This window comes from Vigna umbellata, chromosome 1, assembly GCF_029865625.1.
Source record: "Vigna umbellata cultivar VRB3 chromosome 1, Vumbellata_1.0, whole genome shotgun sequence".
Lineage (NCBI taxonomy): Eukaryota > Viridiplantae > Streptophyta > Magnoliopsida > Fabales > Fabaceae > Vigna > Vigna umbellata.
This window is the reverse complement of record NC_142165.1, coordinates 54,192,151-54,215,807: the sequence shown is the minus strand read 5'-3', so window position 1 is coordinate 54,215,807 and position 23,657 is coordinate 54,192,151. Positions and strand designations below refer to the sequence as shown.

The following is a 23,657-nucleotide window of genomic DNA, read 5'->3' as shown; positions in this document are numbered from 1 at the left end:
CATATTCATCATAAGGATACTTGGAAGATGGTTTTATTAATTTATTAGACCTTATGGTAGGGACTTCTGATAATTCAGGTGTATCACTAAGAGCATCATCATCCAACATATCATGTTCATCTTAAGCACCATCAATTGAAAGCTCTACTTTATCTCTAACTTGTTGATCATCAATATCATCGTGTTGTTCATTATATTAAGCATCATTCTCAACATTATCCAGATTATGAATAGGAAAAGCATTGAATTACCATAAAAGAGATTACTATCTTTCTAGGGTTTAGTCTTCTCTTCCTTTTCAATGCCTTCAATGGTTTAGTCTTTCATGAATTACATTTCATGGCTTTTGACTAGCTTCTTCTCAACAGGATCATACAACCTATAGCCATATTCATCATAGCCATAACAAATAAAGATACATTGCCTTGTCTTTGCATCTATCTTGGATCTTTCATCTTATGGAACATAAACAAATGCCCTACAACCAAAGACACACAAATAACCACGACTAAAATTCCTGCCAAACCAAACTTTATCTGACATCTTAGTATCCAAATTAACTACAAGACAAAGATTAATAACATGTACAATTGCAAGACATGTCTCTCTCAAAAAATGCCTAGACAACTTTGCTTAAAGAAAGCATATATTTAACTCTTTTAACCAAAGTCATGTTCATCCTCATTTCTAAACCATTCAACCTGGAGTTTTATGAGTAGTATTTTCATCTTTGATACCATGTTACTTGCAATAAAAATCTAATGGTCCATGGTACTCACCATCATTATCAGTAGAAATGCATTTCAACTTATTTCTTGACTCAATCAAAACATGTGAAATTTTCAAGTACTTGATCCTTTCTCTAAAGTGTACCTATAGTTTTCTAGAACAATCCTAAATAAAAGTAACAAAGTAAAGTACATCATTAAACAACTTTACCTCCAATGGGCCACAAACATTTTAATACACCAATTGAAGCAACTCCAACTTCCTTAAAGGAGGATGATTTTTAAAAGATACTTTGGTTTGTTTATTGGCCATACAATAAGAACATTTCTCTAACTCTACATCCTTTATTCCTAAAAGCACATCCTTTTTGGCTAAGCTATTAAGCCCTTTCAAAATTTATATGACCAAGCCTTCAGTGCCACAAAGATGGGCCTCCATATGCATAACATTCACACTGTATTTAACAACCAAAGCTTTAGTCCAATAGAATTTAAAAATTTTCTCCACCTTTGGCCACTACCAAGTTACCTTTAGTGTGGTTCCATTTATAAGAACAAAAGTGATTGTCATAATCATTATCAATAAGAAAATGAACAAAGATAAAATTAAAGCAAACATGTTTGACTTGTCTAAGTAATAATTGCACTTCCGTGTTGGTTAGAAAGAAAACATCACCAATACCAATAACCTTTTACACATCATTATTACCATCTTCAACACTCCAAAATCAACATAAATGTAAGATGTGAATAACTCCTTCCTCGGTGTAACATGCAATATATGTAGTACCACTATCACTTATTCATATGCTTTCATCATATATAATATTAACAAATTTCAAGTCATGAAGAAGAACAAGATCCCTACATATAGTAATAGTTACAAAATTATCATGATCATTATTTTCTGCTTGTTCTTTTGTGTTTGTTCTCTTTTTCTGCTTAATTTGTTTTAATGTGTTCTCTTTTTTTTACAATAATGACACTCTACATTTTTGTACATTGACTTAGACTTGTTCATGCTCTTCTCTCACTAGTGCACATGTTTTCTTTTCATTCCCATGATATGCTTCGATTTTGAAGAAAATGAAGCATATCAAGACTCGATGACAGTTTTGGAATTTTCACGAATTTATAGGCTCCGGTTGCATATGAATCAAAATCATATACCCTTTTGTCTTCAGTTATTTTAGAATCGAAGCTGAAAGCTACACAAAATTTTCAAAATTTTTGCTATTTTTTTAAGTATTTAATTTAAGAGAGGAGATTTGGCTTTGGTTTTCAAATCACCATATATATATATATACATATATATATATATATATATGTACATATATATATATATATATATATGTATGTATATATGTACATATATACATATATATATGTACATATATACATATATATATGTATATATATACATATGTATATATATATACATATATATATAAACTCATCATCACATTGAGAATCTACCAAAACATGTTCTGGGAGATTGTTTAATCCATATAATACTTTTTCCAGTTTGCAGATAGTTCCTAAGGCAATCATTTCCTCATAACTGTTGAGTACAAACAAAGTCTCACATCGAATAAACTAAGAAATGGACATGGGTTTATATACACATAAGATACCTCCACTGGTAAGAGGCCTTTTGGAGTGGTACCAAAAACAAATCCGTGAGGGCTTGACCCAAAGCGGACAATATCTTATCAGTGTGGTATCAGATCTTTATGCTCTGAGTACTGAGAGAGAGGAGAGAGTCAAACATCGTGAGAGAAAAAGTGAGTGCTTGATTTTTTTGTGAGAGAGATGACAAAGGTAGTCAATGGGATGAGTGTGCCACAATTGTCCCCACACTAATATCTTATCAGTGTGGAGATCTGTGTGTATGTTGAACCTCCCTACAAACGATAGACCCAACAGTGTTATTAGAGCCGATGGTTTGTCTTGGTGACCGGCTCAGACGAGTATAATGATTCCTATACCGAAAGTCTTCCTGACAAAGGGTATTCAGGTAAGCAAGTTCCATTAAGATACGACGGTTGGAAAGGGCTACTCGTGGTTGTGGTTAGTTGGGAATGCTTCCGCTGGAGAGAGAGTGTATGTGGAAGGGACTCACCCTTGAGGGTGAGATGTTGGGAATCCAAGTGTGAGTCCAAGTCCCACATTGGATAGAAATGAGAAAGTAGAGCAGTATATAAAGATGAAAGACCCATTAACCCATTGCCTTAAGGTTTTTGGTAAAGAGTGGTGTCGATACCTTATATAGTTGGCTCCAATGTTATTGGTGTTTATGTAACCCATAGGTAACCTCCTCCTCGATGGACCTAATAATAACCTCTAAGGTAACTCCATATAAATTTTCTCTTCAAGATTTTCATGTAGGAATGCATTTTTCACATCAAATTGTTGTAGGTCCCAATCATTATTTGTTGCTAATGATAATATGACTTTAATTGTATTCATTTTTGCAACTGATGCAAAAGTCTCCAAGTAATCAACTCCATAAGTTTGAGTAAATTCTTTAACCACCAACCTGTCTTGTACTATTCAACTATCCCATCTACTTTATACGTCATAGTAAATACTCATTTGCACCCTAATGCCCTTTTTCCTCTAGATAAAAAAACAAGTTTCCAAGTCTTATTTTTGTGTAGCGCCTTCATTTCTACATCCATGACTTGTTTCCATTTTTTTTTTCAGATAATGCTTCAGATAAAAGATGGTGTAAATATGTTGTTCAAATTTGTAAGAAAAATAATTTATGGATAGGAGATAATTGTTTAAAGGATAGAAAATTTAATAAAAGGGTAAATAGGCTTTTTAGTGCATATTGTGGTTTCCTTTCTTAAAGAAATGGGTAGATTAAGATCAATAAATAACTTAAGATTTTATTGATGTACTTCTGAAATTTCTGATATTGCATTCAGTAAACTTATTTACAAGGTTAGGAGATGTTACCTCATGTGTGGTATTGGATTGGATTCTTGAAAATGAATAGAAGCTAGAATAACCCTTTTTTTCTCCTTGAATATACACCAAAGTTTTCTCATATTTGCTACCATAATCAATCAATCTCGGTCTCAGGTTGGGTTCTACTCCTAGGTTGGGTTTCAAAGTAGTTGAATTAATTTTAGGTTTTGTCTTTGTTCATAGTATTGTTGTTGGTACAGTAACAATAACATTTGTTAGAGTCTATCCTAACGAGATTTGTTTGTTGAGCATATTGTTTCACCTACTATTGGACCACCCATTAATGTCTAGTCTTGTACCTCGACGGGAGGGAGGTATGTTGGAAGTCCTACATCGATTAGAGATAATTTAAAGTATATAAGAGTACAAATCTCACTTTATAAATCGATTTTGTAGGGTTGAATTAGGTTTAAATCCAATTTTTAATAATTATGTATACGGTAAAATTAAATATTTATTTCATTACTTTTACTATTTCTTAGTTTGTAAAAAACCAATTATAATCAAATATTTTGTTTACATTTTTTTTTCATATTTATATAGTTAGAAATTAAGTTGATCTTAATTACATCAGCTCACAAGGATTTGGTTTAAATTGTACATTTTTTTAAAAAGTTACATTAATATAAATTAATAAAATTACTTTATTTAAATTTTATTTACTTTGTGATTTAATTCTGCCATCACAAGTTCTTATTGATTAACTTTTATTTTAGGTTTTGTTTTTTTCTTTGTTTCAATTTCTTTGTGGTTACGGTCATTTGTTAGTATTTCTAAAGTTAGATACTATTTCGTTACTTCTCAGTCTCGATCTTTTTTTTACTGTTGTTTCTATTATTTTATGGTGAATTTTTCATATGTGAACCTTGTATACACCCAAATTTCTGCTGGCCCAATCTTTAAGTAGTTTATTAATGCTGAAAAATTTAATAAGTGATTTAATTTTGTAGAGAGTTACTTATTATTTTTTTTATAGTATAATTAATAATAAGTTAAATATATTTTCGTTATTAAATTATGATTTGTTCCTAGACTATATATATATATATATATATATATATATATATATATATATATATATATAAAGTAAGTTTTGATATTAAACTTGAGAGGCATTTAAGGTGAAATAGATATATTTTAATTATTTCTAGATCTATAAATATCTCTCTGTACCATTACTATAAACAAGACACATTAAATAATTATAAATTAACCTTTCTCAACATTTAGAAGAGTGTATATATATATAATATATAAAATGAAACTAGAGTGGATGGAAGTTGCAATGGAAGAGTGGTCGAGTAACTGAATAGAGTAGAAAAGCATATGTAAGTGGTCCACTAGTATATTGCTTTCGTAAAAAGTGTTAAATATGAGAAGTGCAGTTTTCCAAAATAGATTTCGTCCCACGCTACAGCTTTTATTCCGTACATTGGGTGTTAGTGGTCACTCATGAACCATTCACTCCATTTATTATTATTATTAGCGGAAACATGTAATCTTAAATATTTGTTTTATAACATAAAGTTGGCCATGTTTGGTTATCATTATAAACTCATATCTTTTGTAAATTGTACGTAGAATTTTTTTTATTATTATTTTATTGGAAGTCTTAGTTATTTGGACTTTATCATGGTATTTTGTTATGAAAAACATTTGCTTTATGTTTAATGGTTCATTTTTACATAACAATCCTCAAAAGCTTGTATTAGTGAACTTGATAATGGATTTGCAAGTCCTTTTTAGAAAAAAAGTGAGCTTTCTTAGTATTGGATAATAGGGTGTGATGATATTTTACTATCTTTCTTATAAATCACATTTTTACCAAACACAATATGCATATTTCTATTTATTTATTTCCATTATCGAAAACATAACAAAATTCATTACCAATTTATTCTCGTTATAATAAGTACATCAAAATATATGCTTCAACAAGGTTATTACTATTTATTCAATATTTTATACCATTATACACTTATGTCACATGTAAATTACAATATTAAATATTTATTTGTAGTGGTTTAGAATCTAACAACCTATGAACATGAGTTCTAAAAAGAAGTAAGGATATTTTAAAAGATAAATTATATTATTTTTATTTATTACATCTATTTAAACTCAATTGTTACATATTATTTTTATTTGCATATGTTAACCAAAATATTTACTTCTTATATGTTAGGAAAGTTGAAGTATAACCATGGAAACTGAAGTACGACATGAAGATCAATTTTGATTTAATCTTTCGATTTAAGAAAACTTTAACTAAGTAACAAACATGCACGTCCCCATCTACCACACACATGCACATAGTCACACATTCACACATATATTCATAAATACATGCATATATGCATCCATACCTACGTTATCAATTTATAAATATTAATAAGTTATACAAATATTTACAAAAAAGCGGACACATAAGTGTGATACACCTATGTTTTCGTTAGTATGCTATTGTACATTTAGTCATTTAATAAGTATAGAAATACTAGGTTTTGCCCGCTCAACGCCTATATTCGCTCATCTAGATATATTTCTACTCACTCAACGTCTATATTCTCTTAATTAGATTGCAGAGTTATACATAATAAAAATTTTGCAGAATTTAAACCTATCAACCTTAAATTTTCTAACTCTGACACCTCTACATGTACCTACACCTCTCATTTGCTATTTCAGACCTTAATTGAAGTCATTAAAGTGTTTATGACTCAACTTAAACTCCACATGTCTTGTCCTTCCATGAATTTCTAACTCATTCAAACTAAAACACCCCTTTCAAAACTCCTTTCAAAATCGTAAATCAATTATGCTCATTCCTCGTCACAATTTGGTAAACTCAACCTTTAAACAAGTCATAAATAGCCTAAAAACAGACTTTAAATCTCATAATTCTCAATCCAATCCTTATCTCAAAATCTCATCTATCAAAATCACTTATTTAACCTAAAACAAACCTATAATTGAACTCAATGACTACTTATTTATTCAACATCGTCTTTTTTATTAACCTAAAAGAGTTAGTTCTAATTGTCATCAAGCAATACCACATTGACTAAGGATATAAATTTCTCATAATGGAATCCAAGCCTGACAAGTACATTGGTCGGTGCATTCATTATAACCAAGGTTGTCAATGGTGCATCTGAGCATCGTTTAACAAAATTCCTCACACTTGCTTGTCCACCACTCTTAGTACTAACCACATAAATTTCTTCAATTGTGGTCAACTTAGTGGTTGTAAATCCAACTATCCTATTTAAAAGTTTAATAGCTAAAACTAAAAATCAGCACGACTATTCAATCAGCTATAGAAAAACCTGGATAGCTAAACATAAGAATTAGCTTTGAAATTTAGAGATTGGGAAGAATCATATAATGATCTTCCATAGTGGTTTATAGCAGTGCAACAAACTAATTTGGGCATAATTTTGGAATATGCCAGTCACCCTTATGTTGAAGACTATTCTCAACATATATTACAACGTGTGTTCTGGTCTTTCAAGCCTTGCATAAAGGGGTTCAATTCCTACAAGCCTATAACACAAGTTAACGAGACTTTTCTAACTGGAAAAGATTATGGCACTCTACTGACTACCATTGCTCAAGATGGAAATAGAAACATATTTCCATTAGCATTTGCCATTGTTGAAGGAGAAGTCAAGGATGTTATGATATGGCTCTTCCAGCTTTTATAAGCATATGTCACATTAATCAAATTTATGTCTTATAATCAAAAGAGGTATCACCGTATTTCAGCTTTGCAGTCACCAAAAGTTCATTGGAAAGAAGATGGTTGTACCTTAGTGTATTGCATAAGACTTATCGCCTCAAATCTCAATAAGAGATTCAAAAATACTAAGCTTACGCGACAACTAGTAAACATGGTTATGTTAAATCATTTTCTCCATTTATTTTACAAATGACTAAATATGAAAATTCCTAATGGTTTCACAGGGTATGAGATGAAACAACCCACTCTATATGCAAAGTTGATGGTTATGAGATCAAAATTCTTCCAAGCAATGTCTTGAATTAATCAAATACCACTAGAAAAATGGACTCAAGCATATGACGACAGTAAAAAGTATGACCAGACAACAAATCTAGTGGAATGCATGAATTCAGTATTAAAATCTACCTGATCTTTACCAATTTGTGATCTAGTAAAGAAGAAATTTGAAAGAACAATATCCCGATTTGTTGAACGAGAATAATGATTGAGTGCATTCTACGAGAAAGACATCAATATCTTAAAGATATTACTGTTATTTTGTAAAAAAAATGAAATGCAATATGCAATGTGTTATGTGCAAATATTCGATGGTCAAAATTCAGAATTTAATGTGATTACCAATTTTCAGCTAGGCATCATCCTATGTCATACACAGTTAAATTAAAGGAATGATGGTGTGATTATGGTGAGTTCCAAGCTCTTCAGTTGCCTTCTCCTCGTGTGTTTGTGGTTTGTTATTTTTGTCATATACAAATATCAATACTTGTTGTCCTTGTGTACAACCTCTACAATATCTTCAAGGCTTATGAGATTCAATTTTATTTAATTCAAAATAAAGATTATTGGTCTACCTATAACAACGTTTCATATATGATCCTCTTATGAAACGTTATCAATTAAGAAGATTGCCAATTAATCGTATCCCAAATAAAATGGATAACAAACTCCTAACAAACCTAAAAAATGCTTTTATTGTCAAAATAAAAGATACAATAGAAGCAACTATCCAATAGACAATCGTGACGATATATGTTTCCTTTGTAATTTCAATGATGTTAATACATATCTTATTTTTCAATTCAACTTTTCTCTAAATTTTATATAAATATTATCTTCTAACATTCACAATTAACAAACCTAAAATTATTCAAAAGCAAACATAAAAAATTAACAAACTTAATATTACCCAAAAACATGCAGCACTTGTGTCAAAATAACTTATAAAATAAAAAAAATTAAAATAACCTAAACTGAAGTCATCAACCCTCAACACCATCTCAGTTCAAAAATTTATTTATATTACAGTAGTTGTACTAAACTTCATTGTTAAAACTGGGTACAACTTTAATATTGTTAAAAAGTCATCTATACAATCCACTGACTTTTTCATGATGAAGTCGTGGGCACCATATACAATTTAATCCTTGCAATAATAAATTTAAAATATGACCCACGTACGTAAATTAAAAAAAAAACTAAATACGTATAGAAAGCAACCCTAGTGAAAAACAACATTGTACACAATATGCTAAAGCTAATTGAATAGAGTAATTCATTTTAAGATGAAATTATTTACGCGAATTATTTATGTATTTATTTAATAAATATAAAATTCTGTATAGTAATACAAATTATACGATGAAAAGGTTAAAAAAATTAAAAGTTTTTTAAAAAAATATTTCAAATAACTGAAATAACGAAATTTGATATTGACTCAAAATACAAGAAAATTGAAATTTTACAACTGACTACATTTTTTATAATAAATTATATTTAAATTTGATAATAATATTTTTGTAAACTTTAATTTTACATATTTTATGTACCAAAATAAATATTTTTAAGTTTAATAGCTTGTTTGGTTCTTTTATTTGTGTTAGTTTATTCACTTTTAATTTAACATGGTCTTTACTATATTTTTTAAAAAAGATTTGATATGATCAAAATTCAAGTTAAGGGTATATTATAATGAGAAGAAGGGGAGATGCCAAAACACCAAGTTATAAAATTACGAGACGGATTGAAAGAAATTTAAACCTCATCAATTAATTATTAGCTAACAATATTCGTATTATATAAATATATATAAACATAAGAAGGAAAAATGTAAAAAACATATTTAGTGTATTACTTCAAAATTAACATAATCACAATCTTAATCACACAGAACCTTGGTTAACCTTGTTAACAACCTTACCATCCTGGCCCACCGAAACCCCAACAGGCCTAACATCCGACCCCACCGGAACGCCTTGGTACTGCGTCGGCGCGTGCACCACCCCTCCCTGCGCAGTATAGTAAACCTGCCTCCCACTCGCACTATCATACGCCACCTGCGTGTACGCAGCATTATCCGGCACCCCAGCAGGCCTCACAACGCCGTAGCCTTCAGCATACCCGGAAGCCTTAACCGGCTGAGCCGGCCCTGCCGACGAAAACGCAGTCTTCGTCTGAGCAACGCCGCCGAACACAGCCTGCTCACGGAAACCCTCAGACCCCATTCTCTGCACTGCGTAGTAGCCCTGCGCCGCCGGAGGCCTCACCACCGGCGCGTGGTAGAAAGTCCCTGGCGCTGGGATAACATAGACCTGCTGATCAGCACCTCCGGAAGCCGTCGTGACTGTCGTCTGAAAACCCTCGCCGGAAAACTGCTTCTCCTGCCAGTACCCGGCGGGATGGGGCGCATTAGCAGGCGGAACCTTCTCCGGTATCTTCTGCATGTAATAATCACCTCCCGCAGCGGCATAGCCACCGGCGAAACCATCCTCACTCCTCCTCCGATATTCATTCTCAGCAATCTGCAAACGCTGCATCTCCTGCTGCAACTGTCTCTGAATCTCGATCGAGTTCGCACTCGGATCCGATCCAACGACGCGATCAGAAACGGAGATTCCACCGCGAACCTGATACTCCGGCTGCGGCGCGACTGGCTCGGGCGCGGGATCGTGGAACTTGACGGCCGCGAAGGAAGGAGGGAGAGTGGGAGGAGCAACGGCCTTGTCGAGACCGAAGAGGTAATCGACATTGGAAGGAGTAACGGGAGGGGTTTTGATGGGGTCAGGTTGCGGAGGAATTGGAGCAGAGTTAAGAGCATCGACGAAGCGATCACGATCCGAAGAGAACGAGGAATTAGGGTTTGAGGAAAGCGTGAAGAGAAAGAGTCTCATCCTAACAGGTTTGGAGTTAGGGCGATAGAGACGGTCGTACTCGTGCATCATGTGTTCCAGGTCGTCGTCGGTGGTGACGGAGATCAGGGCGTCGAGGTCTTCGCCAGGGAGTTGGTACTTGAAGGTGAGGTCCTGCGGCGTGGCGTCGCAGAGAGCCGCGAGCTTGGAAAGGAAAGCGGGGAACTTGATGGCGCGGTCGACGGCGAGAATCTTGGTGTCGCCGCCGACGTAGGAGAGCTGGTTGTCATGGGTTCGGGGCTGGATCTTGCCGCCGTAGCTGCACATGAACTTGGCCTTGTAGTTCTGGGTCTGCTGGTCGTCCCAGGGCGGCGGATTCTCGAAGTCGATCTCCCTGGAACGCGGCGAGGAGTCGCCGGAGTCAGGGTAGGAGGGGTACTGATAGTTCTCCATGGTGGTGGTGTTGTGTCAGAGATGGAAAATGAGAAATAATTAATAAGTAGGGATTTCTGAAGGGTTTTTTATTTATATTTTTGGGGTTTAATCAGTGGGTGCGTGGAATTTTGGATGGTAGTTATTGTTTTGTTGTGTCACGTGGCTGGAAACAAGGTTGGGTGCGTGTTACGGTGGTGACAATAACATTTGCCTTCTGAGGGACCCACATCGTACTGATTGAAGGAGTGAGCGAGAAGCGATAAGCGATAAGTGAAAGTGAGCCATGGTTTGGTTTGGTTTTGTTTTGTTTTCACGTGTTTTACACCAACATTTTCTTTGCACTCCATCTTTCAGCCTTGGAACTACTGACTTGTGCCTCATGCCACTGCTGCCATATACATACATAATACACGTTCCTATCATCACTTCATTTCATAACTGTTTCACAGTTGACAAAACCATTATAAATAATATAGGAAGCAAATCGGAAACGATCGAAAATTATATAAAATCAAAGAAAAGCAATAAGTTCAGAATTGACGTCCTACCATATACATCCGCTGTCCCAGCATCGTGAGTGGCTCAAATATATTGAAATGACAAGTTAGACCACTGTAACTAACCGGCGCAGATATATTACAATCTCAAAACATTGGTTAACGTTGCGTTGTTTAAAAATAGTAAATTAAGCATGGATATTGTAACGTTCGCTGTATGTCATTTAATTATCTAACGACTAACGTTGCATCTGGTTTGGTTCACGTGATACAGAAATCGTAAGAGATTTTTCTTTTAAATGTAAATGATTTGGTAGTTTTTTTCTTTTTTTTAAATTAACTAAACTTAAGAGCATGGACTTAGTCAATACGATGGGCGGAAAATAGAAAAGGAGATGATATTATAACAATACATCATAAGACCACAGAATCAACAAAGAATTTTGAGTCTAGATATTTTGGATTGAATATTAGTTTTATTAGGTTGAAGGAGTGAACTTCAAAGAGTGAATAAGAAAATATGAAAATGGAATAAAAGAGAGTGAGGAATAAGATAGTTTAGATTAAGAGAAACACAATAAAAAACTAAAAATTAAAAAAATTGTAAAAATTTATGAGTGATTTTTTATGTATAATAATTGAAAGAAAGATTATAGTTCAAATTACTTGTATTATTATAAACTAATTTTAATTCATTATTAAATTATAATTTTATTACTGTAACATTTTATTTTTAGTTGTTTATAGCTAATAAAATAAGATGTTATAAAATTGATAAAACAAAACAAATTTGTCTCAAATTATAGGTACAGTGTTATCTAAAAAAATAATCGTAATAATAAAATATATCTCAGACAATTAAGATGATTGAAAAGAATACTGCAGCATCACTATCTTCCATCAAAGATGTCTCAACACCTACCTCTCATCTACTCACATCAATAAAATGATCACTATAAAATAAACAAACAAACATAAAAGAAACAAACAAATACAAAAGAAACAAGGTAAGCTAATATACAAAAAAATTTCATAAATCAAACATAGAGATATTATGATACATAATTCATTCATAAAAACAACAGTATCACATATGAAGAATCATACTAGACTCAACTATCCGGATAAAACATTGATGTGAAATCTTGAGAGTCTTGCACTTGTGGCAACCTCTATTGCTCTACAAAGTCATTGTCAATGAGTTTCACCCTACCACATAGAAAGTTAGTCCATTAACACCTTTGGCTAAAGTAAAATCCCTAATATAGGACCTCTTGCACCTCTCACAACATACATCATTCTATTCTACCTAAGTTTGAATTGTTATTATAGTGGCAAGATAACCTCCAACATCTAGACTCCCAAATCAATGTGTACATTAATAAAACATCACCATAAAATCTCCCTATGAGATCACAGGAATTATACATGAATAAATACCATGATACTCTTAAACATACATAAACTACATTGTATTCTATCTGAAATAGCAAAAGAAGAAGATAATTTCAAACATACAAACTGACACTCATAGGTGGTGACCAATGCTAGATTTCTCGCAAAAGGTGGTGCTTAACGCCAGCCATGGTGCTCAACACTATTCTTCTTACAAAAAGGGACACTCAACGACACTTTCTGACGCTCAACATCTTGGAGTTAAAATGTTTCAAACTTATAGTATAAGGTTGGCGCTCAACGTCACCCTAGTATCGCTTAACGCTATCCCATTTACAAAATAGGACATTCAATGCTATACCAGATCACTTGTATTTTATGCTTTTGAGGGAACTTATACCTGTTCAATTTATCAAATTGACACTTCTTTCTGAGTGCATGAGTTTCAAAACAATTTTAAACATAAAAGCTCATAACACTTGACCAATTGCTCATATTTAAGCTCTCTTAATCATACAAAACCAAGTTCAAACAACCAAAAATCCAAGAATCAAACTTCAAATCACACATGCCAAAATATTCCAAATTTCATATTACACAATCGTCACTAACTCAAACCATCTACTATATCAATCAAACAACATTTCAAAATCTCATCATACAATCAATTCCTATAATTTAAAAACCTAACCATAATTCAACATATTACACTCATCACACATATCAATCATTTAGTCAATTCACCATGCAATCATAAAATTAGACATTCCAAGCTATCTATAATTAAAAAACAATGTAATTAGTTTTCCTTACCTAAGAGACAGATGAACTTGCTCTAAGGAATCCCAAATCCCAACATAGATTCATATAGATTATTAAAAAGATGTATGCAAATGAAAGATGACTCACATGCAACAGATAATAGAAAAGATCGAAAAAAGAGCTGAAACTCAACTTATGCGAATGAAGAAACTGATCGGTCCAAATTGAAGAGCTTGCCACAAGAATCAATCATTCGGTCAAGGGTTCGCCAACTTTCGAAAATCGGTTAAGGATCTAGTATGATTCAAAATCCCAACTCTCAATGCAGAACACTACGGTTCTTCTCCTGGCCAACAGTAACAGGAACACAATCCTCTTGATTGTAATGTAGACATTGATCCTCAAAGAATACACCAGAAGTGCATATATGACCAACAATGTATCAGCTCAGCTTTCTTGCAAGAATCTTTATGAATAATCCAAATGAGATATTTGATTCTTCAAAACTTATTCTAAGACGCTCTTGCAATCAATACTCAACAAACAAGTTAGTTATGAAAGTGAAAGTCCATGTATTTATATTGCAAAAGCGCGCAAGACGTCTATTTATAGGATTTCAAATCCTAACGCGATATAATTGATTACACAAATAATTTTACTTTAACAGTTTTACATTTGTATCAGATTTAAAAGATTAAACAATGCATGCAATCGATTATGCAAATCATACAAGCCAACAACAAACAAATATGACCGTTACAGGCAGTTATGAATTTAAATGAAAATGATTTTCACAAGATAAACATTTTAACCGATTAGGAAACTTATGGTTAAGTTCCATACTTAAGCAAAATATCCAATTATTTTCCATTCCAAACACATCAATGCACTCAACAAACACATGTTGGCAAAGCAACATGTTTTAATCGATTATACAACTAATTTAATCAATTATTACACAACTATTTTGCCCCTGTTAAGCATGTACTGAAATATGAAGAAATTTAACAGATTATATACACAATTTAATAAATTATTTCTTCTAGATATACAATGTGCAATGTGTTTAAACAATTGATTCATTTTCAATCAATGAATACATATACAATACATTTCAAGCACACAAACACAGTAATGATCAAGCCATTGTTATGCCATTTGTTATGCAAGAAACCATAAAACATTTCTTTTGTTCATCAAAAATACATATGTGAGATGAGTTTTGCCAGATATAGCTCCCCATATCAACAAATATGTTTTGTTATTTTTGATTCATTAGTTAATATTAATTTCTTGTTTAATTGCTTTAATGGTCCCTACTTTCATTGCAGTGTGTTAACTTGATCCCCTCTTTTTAAAAAGTGTCAACTTCTTCCACATTTTTGTGTAATGTGCATCAATTAAGTCTAATTGTATTCACGGTGTTTAAATGGATCATGTTGACTTATTGGTGAAATTGTGTTGTCCATTTTTACTGTCATGGCATTGTCGTAGGATATTATTGTGATGTGTAAGCCATTAACGGGGTAGTGGCATGAAAATTTTGCAATTAGGGTTTAAGTTTAGGAAAAAAATTGAATGTTAATGGAATTAGGTATTTCGAGCAAAGAAAAAGAGTGAACGAATTTGGGAATTTCTAATAGAGAGGAAAAGAAGCTAAGTTCGTGATTTGGAATATAGAAGAAGATAATTTGTGATTGAGATTACGAACAAAGAAGAAGAGAATTTCAATTGGGGATTTGTAACATAGAATTGCATTTGGGGGTTTCCAACAGATTAAAAGAGAAGCACATTTTGGGATTTCAAAGATCGAAAAAGTGAAAGTGAAAAAGCAATCTTTTTTTAACACCGAAGTGGGTTCCATTGAAGGTCCAATGTGCGTTTTTGTTGAATGTGTGTCTATATTTTCCTTTTGGCAATGTTGTCGTGTTGTGGTGTATTGCTTATTTGTTTATGGAATCAGTTCATAGTGGTGGTCCCCTCCCCCATGAAGTTAGATGTTATTTTTTTTGTGGTGTCCCATTATGTGTGTTGTTGTTTTGGTTATGGTGCCTCATTTGAAAATGATATTCAAAGTTTGTGTTTTATAGAATGTGTCTATGGGAATTGCAAAGTTAACACCTAAAGACAGTCCATTCCCTGAAACGCATCAAAATAAGTAAGAATCATTATTTAAACATAATAATAATAATAATCTAGTAGTAGAAATTATTGTAATTAGCTTTGATAACGATTTCCACCAAAACAATAAGCTTAGATAATGGTGGTGAAATTAAAAGGAGCAACAAATTAATTTCTTATTTAGGTTAGAATAGTTGAAATTTAACTAGGCACTAATATGAAATAAAATGTATGGTAAGGGGCAAATTACAGTTTGTTGCTTAGTTAATAGCTACAAAGGGCAATTTTCATATCTTGTAAAACATTTATATGAAAATTTTCTATCTTATTCAGACTAAAAGTATAAGTATGTTATTCCCTCTTTACAGTGTCATGGAAGGATATTCATAAAAGTAATAGTTTGTTATTACCTTTCTTAACATGGCCATACGAGTCAATCAATGGTCCACCTGAATTTCTTGGTCAAATTCGTGCACATGTAAGATTATACATACATAGTCTTGTGAAATAACAACTTAAGAGAATAGTTAACTCCAAAATAATTTGGCTAATCCTAAGAGTTGTAACAAACAATATCATCTAAAACTTGGCACTTCAGTAAACAACAAAGTCATGTCTTAAGACATGGAAACAAGGACCGAAATAGATCTAAGTAAGACATTTTTAACCAAGATTATTTTCAGAACTATATATTTTCTCTCCCATTTAGGCAGAACGAAGTGAATCTTCCAAGTTGATCTCACTCCCCATTTGAAATTATGTGGTATTTTTGATATATGATAGGGTTAAATATATATAGGCATATATTAGCTGAGATGGTTAATTATGATATCGAAGTGGTCTTTCACCATATGGATAAGTTTATCAATAATGGGTAATTGAAATATGTTGGAGAAACCAGTACTTTGGTAATTGACCCAGACATATAGAGCTACTTTGATATTTTTTCCATTCTAAAGGAGATGAGTTACTTAAATGTTAAAGAGTTATGGTATTCATTGAGTGGAGGTTCTATGTTAGAAGGAAGATTGGAACTGTTATCTAATGAAAAAGGTGCATGTTATATGGTCAACATTGCCATATTGAATGGTCAAGTTCACTTGTATATTGTACAAATGGTGTCAAACACTTTTATTTGTAAAAATTGTGCATTCAACCAGATGCAACAGGTACGCACGAGCAGCGCACTCCTAAAGCTCCTGCTCATAACACTCCTCATAGACCTTCTTGATCTAGCTCAGCCTAAATTTTGGACCGCGTGTTCGTGTCATCTCAGTTGTAGCTTTGGCGTTATCCACGCCCAACAGATCCATGATATGAGATCGAGCCTCCTCATACTCTAACTTCTCAATCTTACAAAATTGACTCATAATGGGTAAGTGCAGCAGATTGTTGATGTCATCTAATGTGATGGTAATCTCACCTACCGAGAGATGAAAAATATTTGTCTCTAAGTACCACATCTCCCCAAGGGCTACAATCAACCCATAATCGACGTACTCATTGGATAAGTTCACTAAAGAACTCAACCTAGACATTGTGATAAAAGACTCAATAGCCTCATGATAAAATCCAATTTTTTTTTCTTTTTTCCTATGGGAGATCACATTGATCTCCCCTCAATCCCACATAACAAAAAAAAATATATATATATATATATAACAAAAAAAATTTAACCAATTAAGGATGAATTAACATTTAGGATGTGTACTAACTCAATCTTGCCATATGGCAAATGCAACATGCTCCCTGTAGTGGGTAAGTTGGGAGGTGTCCTATGGACCTCCTGGGAATCCACCTTCTTCATGTTCTTCTTCAGAAACATCATCCTACTTAACATGCTCGTCCTCAATATACTCTTGTTGAATATACTACTCATGTTCCTCAATGACGTCCATATTTCTTTCTTTTAAGCATCTTCTACGAGCTGATGTTGTAGGTTATCTTCTTTATCTTATAATAGTCTTACCACGATAAGTAGATGCACCTCTAATTTTAACCATTTATGTCGACCAAATATATTAAAAATAAATTATATTAAATACTTATATGTAAAAGAAAAAAAATCAAACAATATTTCAATTTTTTAATAATTTAAATTTTCACACATAGATAAGTAAATTTTTTCTTCATATAATTAATTTGTATATTTTTCTTTCTGATTTTATTGTTTGTGACATTGTTGGAATCCAAAGCTTTTCTAAACTTCATAAAGACTATATGAAAGATTTAACGAAATTATAAAGAAAATGGTTGAAAAATGTATCCCCCATATGAGAGGGAGCAGGAATTGGACACGGGCATAGATGAGAATGTCTCCGAAGCTCCCTTCAAATCTCTTACCATGGCTCATCGTACTAACATTTGCAACCTTCTATTTCTTCTCTACATTCCTCTCTCTCCACACTTTCTCTTCTTCTACAACCTCACAATCACTCGCAATCTCCAAATGCAATCTTTTCACCGGCCAATGGGTCTCGGATCCTGATCGCACCCCTCTCTACGACCAAACATGCCCTTTCCACCGTAACGCCTGGAACTGCCTCCGAAACGAGAGGCAAAATATGAGCTTCATCAACTCCTGGAAGTGGGTGCCCCGGAACTGCCACTTGAACCGGATCGACCCATTTCAGTTTCTGGGTCGGATGAGGAACAGGAACATTGGGTTTGTTGGGGACTCCCTCAACGAGAATTTCTTGGCTTCTTTTCTCTGCACTCTCAGGGTCGCCGATGAGGGAGCCAAAAAGTGGAAAAAGAAGGGTGCTTGGAGGGGTGCCTATTTTCCCAAATTCAATGTCACCGTCGCTTATCACCGTGCTGTTTTGCTCTCCAGATACCAGTAATATTCTCATTAACCAATTTTTTTTTTCTTTTTGGTTCAGATAATTGCAAATAGATATGTACTGCTTTGTTTTACATGAAGGGGGTATGTAACTCCTCGCCTGATAGTCTGAATGTGCATTTCACTTGAAGAGGTGGTGGCAAGTATGGTGCTTTATTTCAAGTTTAAAGCTTAATTTTGGATAGATGCTGTAGAGAGTTAGCTTAGATCCTTAGAGATTGGTTGACGTACTGAAATTTGGTGTGAAATTTATATTTGATATCAACCGGGCATTCTAGGTTGTATCGGATAACCAAAAGGTTGATACTTATGTGCTGTTGATTGTTGGTTCAGATTTGGGTGTGTGCCGGTGGAATAAAGTTTGATAGGTGGTGGTTTGAAGGATGTTGAAACAACAAACTTGTTCTTGAATTGAAAGAGTAGCGTTTGAACTTTAAACTACAGGGTTGGTGATAATCTATCCCGGAGATGTATTTAATGACTGGAAATTCTTGTTGAGTTTTCAACATTGAACTTTTCCATAAACAATTGTAGGAGAAGGAGAAAAAAAATAGACTTCTCCATATGTTAAATTTTGTTTCTATTTAAGTCATGCTGAAGTTCTCCAAAAGTTTATTTTTAAATTATGCTTAAACTAATTTTCTTTCTTCTATTAGTGCTTTTGGAGAATTTTATCCAAACAATTCTCTGTCCTACTTGTATGTTGTTGTTGGTTCATAGTTTTGGCTATATTTGTGAATTGGATATTTTCATTTTGTAGTTATTTATCCGACACATACTGCAGCTCGTTTTATGGATTAGAAGAACCTATAGATGTAGACTATAGCACTGTTATGAGAATTGTTTATGATGATGCATTAGTACTTTAGAAACACAAATATAAACGCTGCAGCTGAACAATACTTCTCAGAAATCTAAACATATATATTTTATCCACTTATTGAATATATACAGCACTCCTGTTAAAGTTTCTGCATTGTATTTGTATTAAAAAAATCACTTTTCTGTGGATCATACTAAATTAGTAATTCCTTTATGCATCCCTACCAAAATATGCATCATACTACAATATATGCATGAATCTGATAAAGATACATGAAGGAAGATTCTTACTCTTCACATTTCCTATTTAGGATTTTAGAAGTAGATATGCTTTTATTTTGACTGTTAAAATATGTTTATGAATGTTACATTGTTTCCTTTTGCTTTGGTTTCAATATCAATAGAGTGTTTAATTTTAATAGGGCGTGGGCAAGGACAAAAGGGAACTAAGTGTGAGTGCGTAGGGGCAGCGCTCTTGGTATCAAGTCCATTTGTCATTAGGTTGGGGCAAAACTTTGCTCCCCTAACATTTTTTTTTCTGGTTTTAGCTAGGCAATGATGATTAATGGAGTAAATGTTTCCTAAAACTGAACTTTATATAATTTGGGATTGAAGATCGGCATTCTACAAAGTCAACTAACTTGGTTTCCTTCTTTTATCTTGTTTGGCTACGCTATTTGCAGTTTCAACTTTCAGCTTATTTCTCTGAAATATTTCATCTTTTTATAATTTTCATCCAGTAACTCTATCTTAGTTTTAAGTGGTTCCTGTTTTTTGAGTTCTGATTGCCTTATTTTACTATGTTGCTTTGATGTCAATTTGAAAATGGAAACCTTATGAGCTCATTACTGATTAAACAAAGGTGGCAGCCAAAACAAGCAAAAGGTGGGATGCAAGATGGATCAGAAGGCTTTTATCGAGTTGATGTTGATGTTCCTGCTGATGATTGGGCTAAAATTGCCGGATTCTATGATGTTCTGGTGTTTAATACTGGTCACTGGTAATTCTTGTTTTCTTGAATTCTGTAATTTCCGGATGATGCACTACCACTTTAATAAAATTGAATTTGACTGCCTATATATGCTTTGTTTAAGAGTTGTTGAATGACTCAACTACTCACTCACAACGCATATACAGGAAGTAAAAATGAATGAATTAAATAAGTAATAATATTAATTGTTAAAAAATTGAAAAGAGCTTAAAGAGGATTTCTTGTGTTGCAACATATTTTTTATGAAACTGGTTTGGGTCTAATTTTTTTTGGCTTGTCTCTGTATTTTTATGAACTGTTCCAATGATTGAATGTACATAGTTACTTGATTTGGTGTTTAATAGGTGGAATAATGACAAATTTCCAGAAGAGAAGCCTCTCGTCTTCTATCAAGCAGGACAAGCAATAGTTCCGCCTCTTGGGATGTTAGATGGACTCAAAGTTGTTCTTGCTAATATGATCACATACATTCAGAAAGAATTTCCTAGAAACACCCTTAAATTCTGGAGATTACAATCCCCAAGACACTTTTATGGTGGTGACTGGAATCAAAATGGGAGCTGCTTGTTCAACAGGCCCCTTGAGGAGAATGAGGTGTGTATTTCTGAAACTCGTCTGCATTTTTTTTTCTCCTTGGGGAAGTCTCTCTTTTCCTTTTCTTTCTTGCAATGTTAATCACTTTTATGTGTTGAGAATCCAAGCATGAGTCTAAGTCTCGTATTGATTAGAAATGAGAAAATTGAGCATTGGTGTTGTATCTTTCTGAACCCATTAACCTATTGTTTTTGGGTAGAGAGTGATGACAATTCTTTATATGGTTGGGTCAGATCTTATTGGTATTGGGCTCAGATTTTATTGGTATTGTATTTTTCCCGTGAAACTCCTCTTCAGTAAACCTAACATTATGGTCCTCCCAATTTGTTATGCTATAAATTGCTACATTTTAGAACATGCTTTTCTGAAATTTCTCCCTCATTTAACTGTGTAACACGTCTCACAAAAGAACATCCAACTATGGGTGGCATTTGATAAATGTTTTTATTTTAAACAACTAGAATGCTTCACTTTTTCTGAGGGACCTGTTGCAATGTGTTCCATGCCCCATGTGTTTTGATATACTAATACCTGGACAGCTTGACTCATGGTTTGAACCCAGGAACAACGGAGTTAACAGGGAAGCAAGACTATTGAATTATGTGATTGAAGAAGCATTAGAAGGCACAGACATTCACTTGCTTGACTTAACTCATTTAAGTGAGTTCAGAGCTGATGCTCATCCAGCAATTTGGTTAGGAAGGAAAGATGCAGTTGCAGTATGGGGTCAGGATTGCATGCATTGGTGTCTGCCTGGTGTTCCCGACACATGGGTCGATATATTGTCACAGCTGATCCATGATGGCTTAGAAAAGAGCTGACGGGCCACTGAAAGTAAAGAACCTGTTCCATTGGAATGTTACATAGCATGAACAGAAAACTTCCTCTGGTATGTTGTGTTGGGGGCCATGCAGCCAAGTTCTGTGACCAGGATACGAGAATTTTGGGTTGTGCTTGAAATGTGCAAGGCTGATCTTGCTTGGAAGGAAAGCTTCAATGGAGGAAGGAAGAGACTAATTGGTCGACCATATGCTATACTGAACAGGCCCGATCTAAATGCCATTCATCATAGGCTTTTAACTTGTTAAATTCTAGCGGTAACTCCTTTCATTCAGATTATTTTGTTCATATTATCAGTGATAAAAAAAAAAGAATTCCTGAATCTTCTGTTCAAAATTTCGATATCTTGTAAGATGTTCCATATTTATGTGAGTGAAAATTTATACGCAATGAGTGCGAAACTGCTGCATGTTGCACGGCGATCAATCAAATTTGCAGAAGATGTTAATAAAAGAAATGGGATGATAATATATATATATATAATGTAACTTTTGAAACAGGTGTTTAAAAAGTGAAGAGTCTTACCAAATACCTTCTATGATAAGATGATAATATAAAAAGAAAATTACTCTTTCAATTATTTAATTACTGATTTTATCAAAAACAAATGTTTGAATACTTTGAATTAAAGGATTTTTTTTATAGAACGTGTTATTAATTTATTTACAATCTTAAATATTTTTAACTTAATTTCAATAAAATATATTATTAATTCCTCAATCAACGGCGAGAATGACTTAAGAAAGAAAACATATGGGAAAAATAAAATGCGAGAAGCTTTATTTTTTGTGTTATACTGTTATGTAACAGAAAATCAATTTGTGCCGTCAACGAGCACCTATTGACTTTACCATTCTATCTTTTATGTACTGTAACAAATATTAAAGTCAACTACGGTTGTTTACATTATTATTATTATTATTATTATTTTAAAGTCAACTGACGTTTAGTCTTGCAAAAAAAAGTCAAAATTTTAGGTGTATTTGGTAGTATTTTATATTTAAGATTAAAGGTTTATCTGTAATTTTCATAACAAAAATAATATTAGAAGTTAACACATAATTAAATATGGAAAATTAATTTTAATTATAAAATTTACTTTAAATTTAAATCCAAAAGTGTCTTTAGTTGTTGAAAAATTTTAAATTTTGGTTTTAATTTTTATTTCTAAAATCAATAATTTTGGGTATGATAAATATACGTTGGAAATAAAGAACATCGATGGACAATTTTTATTTTTACATAAACATCGTTGATCGATGTTCAAAGTTTGGTTTCATAGTTGACAAAACTTAAGGTTGGTGAATAACATTATGTTGGCATTGGGAGATGGCTTAGAACACCCAGGTTTTGAAATAAAATTTAATACAAAAGGACTTACCTTCTATCAACATAAGTTTCTTTTTTAATCAAAGGCTTTTTGTTGGAGAATTTATTAAATTATGGTTGAAAATATGACTTTACAATGAAAAGGTTGAGTTTAATTTTTTTTTTTCTTCAAATTCATGTTCTTTAACACATTTTCTTATTTTCGTTTTTTTATTCTTTTTGAAATAGTGCTTTGTTGCAGTTTTTTTTTCTTTGAGATTACACTTAGTAGCATGAATCGTGCCTGGAAGCACGTTTCTCTAATTTCTTTTAAGATTTTGCGAAATCGTGTATAAGTACGCATTTGTAGTTTTGTAGGATTTTCATTTATTTTTTTTCCATGTTAGTAATTTTTATTTTAAATTTTTAAAATATCTTTTACTATTATTTGCAAATTTTTTGTGGTTGGACATTTT

The 23,657-nt window shown here is 32.9% G+C and overlaps 2 protein-coding genes across 2 annotated transcripts; one reads left to right on the top strand and one right to left on the bottom strand.

Moving 5' to 3' along the window:
* Positions 1-9,469: 9,469 nt before the first annotated feature.
* Positions 9,470-11,080, bottom strand: LOC148205763 (uncharacterized). The gene has a single exon (XM_088103777.1). It carries the CDS (start codon positions 11,025-11,027, stop codon positions 9,609-9,611), a length of 1,419 nt encoding a protein of 472 aa, XP_087959903.1. The 5' UTR covers positions 11,028-11,080; the 3' UTR covers positions 9,470-9,608.
* A 6,965-nt stretch (positions 11,081-18,045) lies between these two features.
* LOC148205762 (protein trichome birefringence-like 12) lies at positions 18,046-22,289 on the top strand. Its single transcript, XM_088103776.1, has 4 exons — positions 18,046-18,623; positions 20,311-20,448; positions 20,784-21,033; positions 21,573-22,289. The coding sequence occupies exons 1-4, from the start codon at positions 18,091-18,093 to the stop codon at positions 21,852-21,854; spliced, it is 1,203 nt and encodes a 400-aa protein (XP_087959902.1). The 5' UTR covers positions 18,046-18,090; the 3' UTR covers positions 21,855-22,289.
* Positions 22,290-23,657: the final 1,368 nt, after the last annotated feature.